The sequence below is a fragment of the Mizuhopecten yessoensis genome, unplaced genomic scaffold (genome assembly GCF_002113885.1).
Source record: "Mizuhopecten yessoensis strain PY_sf001 unplaced genomic scaffold, ASM211388v2 scaffold603, whole genome shotgun sequence".
In the NCBI taxonomy this organism is placed as follows: Eukaryota; Metazoa; Mollusca; class Bivalvia; order Pectinida; family Pectinidae; genus Mizuhopecten; species Mizuhopecten yessoensis.
The window spans coordinates 96271-104425 of NW_018403629.1; the positions used below are offsets into that span (position 1 = coordinate 96271).

Below are 8155 nucleotides of genomic sequence, written 5' to 3' on the forward strand. Positions count from 1 at the left end.
TGTAAGGATTTTAAATTCACACATTACCTGTACAAGAAAATGTTAAATTTTCAAATATATTGATTGATTTCATAACTACTTCCCTTAAAAGTAGCAAAATACTTAAAAATGAAACGAAATTGTAAATAATGAGTTTAAGCAGCCAATGCGCAAAATACTTGTTGCTTCAGTACAAACATAATTATTGTGAAATCTTGCTTAAACATGTTGCTCATAACAAATCAACTTCTTCTCTGCCATTGTTTTATATTAGGACTTCAGACTTGTTATGTAGGTACCAAGAACACTGTATATGTATTTGACATTTGAACTAAGTACCACATTATGGGTTTCCAGGCCAGATCTTGCCCAAAGACATTTTTTAAATTTGCTTATAAATCACAGCCAAATGTTTAACATCAACAAACATTTCAATGAACAGTTATAATACTATATGATTATGCTATAACAGAACAAGTACATAAACACATGCAACAATATGTAATTTCAAATAATAATTTGGAATATCACAGATCTGCATTTAACAATCTAAATATGTATGACTGGGATTGTGAGAGAATGTACACACAGGAGGCCTTTGAATGACAGCAGTATTTAGAGAAACATACTGCTACCTCCAAGGGTGTAGTCTATACAGTTCATAATGAAGGCTGTTGAGTTTAAAAGATAACCGTTATCAACAGATTTATACTGCCCTGTTTGTCTACTCTAGGGATGTAGTATCTTCGCTAGGCAAGTGTTCGCTTCATATACACTCCACTTAAGTAGAGTGTATACGAAGCGAACACTTGGCTAGCGAAGATGGGGATGTAGGTAAATTGTATGTATAAAATTATAAATATACTTCCTAGTTCATATAATTAATATCTTAATTTTTACCATAGAGACAGAGGACATCATTAATCATCTTTCTTCTCTTTCTTTCTCTTAAATATTTTATCAACAAATGATTGTTTAGAAGTTCTTCTCATCATAAATCATATATAAAGAAAATTAAGAAATGAACAGTGTGATCCACTAGAAACTAAACTGTACATCTATATTTTAATATGTCAAGATCGTATTGGGATGGGAATAGAGGTAATATTTAACCAAACATACAGGAAAACACTGATGCTTTCATTAGGAGATATATATTTTCAGTTTCCACTTGATTTTCAGGTAATCAAAAAAACAACTTACTTGAACACTAAATTGTCCCTTTAAATAAGACTTGATAAAATCAATATCAATATCACAGTATTATCAATCACAGACCAGTTTCTACTTTCTTCTCTAGGAAGAAAAAATAATTTGTACTAGAAGATTCCTGACATTCTTTGCACTAAAATAAAGATGAAAATTCAATGGGTTAGAAATAAACACATGTGTATTAGAGATATACAGTAACTGTATGCTTGCCTTCCTGTGACCTACAAGTATATCTTTTTTTAAACAATGAATCCATACTAAGAATTATGAAAAATACATCTGATGAATGATGATTGTAAGCCAGCTTTGTTAATTAAAGGTAAACGTGAATGCAGACATTGGTAATTCTGGGATAATTATGAATTTTTAGTAAACACATATAAAAACAGTACCAACAATACATAATCATGGGTATTCCAAATAAATATCTAAATAATTAAACATAAATATGGAATATAAATCGTTTTGATTTGGAACATCTGAATATTATAAGAGAAAACATAACAACTAAACATGAAATACAATGTTTACAGTTTAAAGTTTGCACTTCAATATGTGCAGGCCTATCGCATTAAAGTTGTTAGTTTCAAACATATGTTTCATATCCACCTGTTCTGGAGTGCCTTGGCTGATTAGGGTTATAATGAATAGGATCGGAGCTTCCACCTGTTGCTTGTTCTGTACTTACAGATGTTTCTCTAGGATGGTGAGTTGATGACCTTGGAGTCTGACCATGTTGAATGAATTCAATTGACCTTGAACTTGAATCTGTTACTGAAGGCATATAATAAACCTCTGAACTTCGACCTGAAGATGCATTGCTCCTGATACTTGAGATCTGATCTGATGACTCTTGTTTCCTGACAAAATTTGGTGACCTTGGACCGAGGTATTGGTTTAGGATATTTTCCTGATTTAAACCTCTGAAGTCATTGCTCTGGTTGCCTAAAGAAGGTGAGCTTGACCTTTGACCAGACAGTGTATTACTGTTCACCCTTGGAATGTGTTCCCTCTCTCCTTCTATAGTACAGTTTGGTCTTGGACTGAAGCATTTCCTTCTATTTTGTTCATTGTCGAGACATTTAGGATTGTTACATGCAGTTAAGTTACAATAAGCTGGTGAAATTGACCTTTGACCTGCAGCAGTATTCCTTCTCATTCCAGGAAAAAGCTCTTGTTTCACAGTAGAATTTTGAAATGCTGAGTCCTGAAATGACCTTGCATTATAACCAGATTTTGGACTCCAACATTGATTACTCAACCTTTCACCTTTGACCCCTGTGGGGCTGTTGCTGTGGTTACTCTGTGGGGGAGATAAGGTCATGCCTGTGTTCCTGCAGTGTGTAGTCCTGACAGCTGCTTGTGGAGATCTATGACTTGGTGGAAGTTGTCGTCTATAGATTGGTATTTCCACAGCGGTCAACTGTGGATGACCTCTTGCCCCTGAAGTAGATTGATCTCTCTGAGAATTGGGTACAGCTGGTGGAGGTTGACACTTTAACTTGACATCCTGATGGAATTGACTCCAGTCTTTCCAAGTGTTGTAATTATGTTTAATGCATATCTGTAAATAGTAATCATGTTAGTTATGATACAAAGTACACTTGTTTAGAATTTGGTTTGTCATTGGTCTAGGTTAAAGGATCAAAGGTCATGGACAAAAATCACACTTGACCACTTTTAAAAGATATATCAAGAACCTCCCAACAAATTTGAATTAAGTTTACAAAAATCACACTTGACCACTTTTGAAAGATATATCATGAACCTCCCAACAAATTTGAATCAAGTTTACACCATAGTAAGGTAACATCGAGTTCTAGACTTTATTTGATTTTGGTGGTCATGGGTCAAGGTTGAAGGGTCAAAGGTCACAGGCAAAGCGTACATCCAATCCATAGTGAAAAGCTTGTGTACAAGATATCTCATAATTCCAGCAAACATTTAGCTGATATACCATAGAATGGTACTAATATTGAGTTTACACCTGATTAGGTTTTGTTGGACATCCGTGAAGGTAAAAAGAGTCAAAAATCAAAGGCAAAGATCACTTGACCACTTGGGGAGGGGGTTTAATTAGTTAGCCTCGACTCACTTGTTTTTTTTGAGAAATGAACTCACAATTTTTTTTACTATAGAGTCTTCATACTTGATGACATATTTTTGGCCAATGAAAACTTACGGTTGCCCAGAAACAGAAGATGATAAGGAGACACAAGGCAAGTGAGAAGAGGCCCACACTTTCCCATGTGGGGAGGTTCAGATGGACAGCATTTGTAATACACAGCCAGGCAGTGGCGATGGTGAAAGGCATGAGTAGGGAGAAACAGATTATATCACATATCAAGTTCCTCTTGTCTCGTGGAGACCCAGGATTGGCTAGAAACTGAAACAAAGCAGTTTATACATTTTGGATCTCAAGAAGGCAATAATACATTGATGGTGTTTAGGATTCATGTAACAGATTTTATATCAAAAAAATAAATATAACAATTATGAAACAAGTTACATCAAGTTGTATTAATCACTCCTGTTTGCCAATGTTAGCATGCAGGGGGTTTGAAGATATTTCTTTGCAATATTTGGCATCCTCAGAAGTTATATTGATTTATAACTATATGTGATAAAAGGAGACAGTATCAACACAAATGCTGTAAAAATCACCTACCTTTCTGAATGGTTTAGTTTTCCTTTCCAATGTAAACTGGAAGTCACATATCTCACACCTGGTCTTGTTGGAGCTGCCCAGCCACCGCTGTAGACACGACAGGTGGATTTTACCCATAGATCCTGAGCAGTAACAGGGAGACAGCAGCAGCTCTGTACTATTACCTCCGTGACAAATACGACACACATCACGCTCACCGAAGGAACTGAAATAGGAACCGTTCTCTTGGTCAATAATAGAGATAAGATTATTTATAGAAATATTTAATTCTGAAATATTGAGATATTATAATTAGGATCCTTTACATTCAGTTAAATAGGCATGTTTAGTAGGGCTGCAATGATATATAGTACCATATTGTATCTTGATACTTTCTCTTTTGTATAGTTTTGAATAGTTTTGTTTGCCTTTTTTATCATTCAGTAAATATATGATAAACTGAGCAAAACTACTTAGTAGGTTTTAACTAGAAAAATATCTGAAGACTTTTATCTTAAAACATAAAAATATTTTCTTTGTTAATTTTAACCTTGTAGAAACAAAACAAAAAAGAAGGCTAAAGGTCTGCATTTTAGAGAAAACAATTCTAGGGTCTGTTGTAAACTCTGAAATATTTCTCTTTGCCCAAAGTCTCAACTATTACTATAACAACGGCCAGGGCAATGATATCATATTTGGTTAAGTTTCCTAATGATTTTTAGATGTAGTCATTTATGTCTCAGTCAATCAGGGAGCTGACAGCCACATTGGATTTGGACTAAACCTCAGCCCCCAAAAAATAATTCTAAGAAAAAGGAAACAACAAAGTTAGAGCCATGATAGAACAAAAGCCTGGTGGAAGTTGAGGCCATCTCCTATTTTAAAATCAGCCCAATCAGTCACTTGTTCAGTTGGCGGAAGTGGAGAAGGAGCCGACAAGGTCTCCACCTCTGTTTTACCTTATTTCTCTCCATGTCAAAAATGTTCAATGCAAATCCAGGTATAAACCTATTTATCCATGCATAAGGAGTAGGTTCGTTTTGTAAAGATCTCATTTCACTGAAAAGTTCCATCCCCTCTGCTAAAGTCCTTCCACTCAAACTTGACCTAACAGCTGTTGAAGATTTACCACTACTAACCTGTGAGAGACCTCACCTATCACTCAATTTTATACCATATTAAGTACCATTGGTCAAGGGAAGCTCCATAACAAATCTAATCAAAATCACTTCAATTGGGGCTTTGTGGAAACATGCTTTTTCTCCATATAAACGTCAGAGGACAAAAGAAGTTGCAATAATGTGAATTTGGTATGCAACACAATGCCTTGATAGCTGACCTACATACACAAGTGTTAGTCTGATGTCAATATTATGAAAACGTGTCAAAGATATGCTCCGGACATATGCACATATGAGATGAATAAAAAGTATTACCGGGTATATTATATACTCAAACTTAATTCAAAAAGTGTTGGTGAAAAAGTTGATGATGGCTGCATGTCATTATATAGGCCTTAGCGCTCACTTAGCCTAGAATGTACCTATTGAGACTTGAGAGAGGGTATCTTGTAGAATCCCGTCCTGTACGAGATGAAGAAGCTCTGCTTGTGATGGGAGAAAAGTTTGGAAGGGCACTTGGTATGGAATCAAACTTAGGAGAACCTCTTTCCAATCCCTGTGATGGTGACAGTGCATTACATCTTGTAGATGTTGATGGTGCTTTACTGGTGACTTCAAGCTGTAAAATGCAAAACACAATATAATCTGACAAATATGTAAATACGGCTTTTCAACTCTTACCATCTAACCACAGGGGCTTGTATAGACTTATATAAAATTAACTAGAAATACCTATATATATAAACACAAGAGAATAAACAATCGTCGATTGAAATTCTGACCTAATTTTTTCAAACTCTTCATATTTATACTAAATATCAACCTACCTACATAATTTTACCATCCTTCTATTCAGAAGACTTCAATCTTTCGATCCATACACAGTTTATCATATGCACCCATCACTGTCTTAGTTTAAATCGTAGTTTATATATGAAAACATCTCGGACTTTCCCAATTAAACGTCGATTTAAACTCTGACAGTGATGGGTGCATAGGATAAACTGTGAATGGATTGAAAGATTAAACTCTTCTGAATAGAAGGATGGTCGAGTTATGTTAATGTGTAAGTATGAAGGTCGATATTTAGTATGAAAACGGAAGAGTTTGAAAAAATAAGGTCAGAATTTCAATCAACGATCGTTTATACATTCTCTTGTGTTTATATATAGGTATTTCTAGCTAATTTTATCATATAAGTCTTTACAAGCCCCTGTGATTTAACATATCCTCGGGTTACCGGTTTCCACGCACTTAAGAAGCAACCACAATTTCGTACTCATATCGGCAGAAAACTGTTGAAATTACAGATGACTGTCATAAACATGTATACAATCTACTAATGGAAACAAAAAACAAGTGCATAAAACTGTATTTTAAAAAGTTCAGAACTAACAATTTTTAACAAATTTCTCCCGTCAGAAGTAGCCGTCATATGTTTCCGTGTGTGTATTTTGATTTAGTGTTCAAAGAAAGAATACACTATAACGAAATTCTCACAGTGACCTGCAAGAACAAAAGCTTCGTTTGGAATATAAAAAAAAACCTTTGATCTTCAAATTATTCTCAAAACATTTTTTTTTTAAATTTCACATTTTTAATTGATTTTTCAAGATGTCAAATTGAACTAATTCATGTAATTTTATATATTTATTTATTATATTATTTAGTGATAATATATAGAATCTGTTATTATTTTTTTCTGCAGTTTTATATCGGTTTTGGTTGATGGCAAGTTATTTCTCATTTTGTTCTGTTTAAAATTGGTGAACATTGGGAAGTTCATTGCATTACAAGGTTTACGTTCATTGAAAACACTGTTTATCGATATTAGAATCCATAGCTCTTCGGAAGTGGAAAAAAATCGGCGAGGAGATGTGGCCTCACCGTTTTTTCAGGCATGGGTTCATTTTGAGCAAGATAAAAAGTGCATTAAGTAAAACTGCATATTTATGCACGTTTTTTTAATCAGTGATTAATTCTTATGTTTTCCGGACGAACTTCCAGTAATTTTTTGTGTCAGTTTACAGACGATGGCCAAACGTCTAAAATATCCTTGTATTGTGTTCAGCAGGTCATCTCAGACAGCCAAAAAATCAACATCATCATTGAGGAGTTAGCATGTGTTAATAAATGCAAATATGTTAATTGTCGCTCCGCTTTTATATTCAGAAATGGCGAGGTAGTGTCACCATACTTATACAAGGACAACATCCATCTTTCAGCAAGTGGTACTGCCAAGTTACTCAAATGTATAAATGCTGTGTGTTCGATACTATCACCTACTCCCAGGTCAAAGGGAGACAACTCACCGGGTAAACACCACCAGCACATGAACAGGAACAACTACAATAACACAAAGTCCCAGGAGCCACGACACACACAATATCGCGGTGGTGTACATGACCGAGTGTCGACTCGAACATATCGACACTATCGCGAACAAGTGCCATTAAGTAGTGGACGTTACGATTGTGACACAAACCGGTATAACCGTCACCAAAGACATACGTCTTACCATGACCATGGCCATGATTATAACAAATACATGTATCAGGAAATCGCGGACATTACCTGTGCAGCACACTTAAACAATTTAGGTCTCGACCATTTTCAAAATCGTTTTAGTGTGCTGAATGACATCTGTGTTTGTGGTTGTAAAAAACCCAATGATAAGACAAATACTCCACATTTTAATTTAAATGACACTATCTGTGATTATACCATTGAAAAAAATTGTACAAATTGTAGAAGTCCTTTTTATAGTAACAAACAGCCAAGAAATCGAGCAGAAGTAAATAAAAATACATCAGACTCAGTGCAAACCAAGATAGATGCAACTAAATATAAACATATATGTATTAAAGAAGACATTACAAAATTAAAAGAAATTCTGTGTGATATAAATGCTAAAAAACAAAAGAATTTCTCAATGGCCCAAAACACTCCATCAGATTTTGGCGTTCCCATAAAGGGTTTACATAATGGAAATTGGAATATCCAACACTTACTACCAAAAATAGATGAAGTTGCACTATTACTGAATCAGGAAAACACCCTTCATGTACTCGGCCTATGTGAAACCTTCTCAAATGAACAAGTCACCAATGGTATAATCTCGATAGATGGCTTTAAATTTGAAAGGAGAGATAGATTAAACAAGCATACTGAGTATTGCTGAAGCAATACATGTCCC

General features: G+C 34.8%; 1 protein-coding gene across 1 annotated transcript in view; it reads right to left on the bottom strand.

Annotated features, from left to right (window-relative positions):
* Positions 1–39: 39 nt before the first annotated feature.
* The window catches only part of LOC110450968, a 37492-nt gene continuing 29376 nt past the window's right edge, over positions 40–8155 (bottom strand). The window contains exons 4-7 of the mRNA XM_021498787.1: positions 5382–5604; positions 3860–4064; positions 3374–3577; positions 40–2755 (exon numbers count right to left, since the gene is read on the bottom strand). Of these exons, the coding sequence (XP_021354462.1) occupies positions 1778–2755; positions 3374–3577; positions 3860–4064; positions 5382–5604 (1610 nt within the window). The 3' untranslated portion in view covers positions 40–1777. The remainder of the gene's footprint in view (positions 2756–3373; positions 3578–3859; positions 4065–5381; positions 5605–8155) is intronic.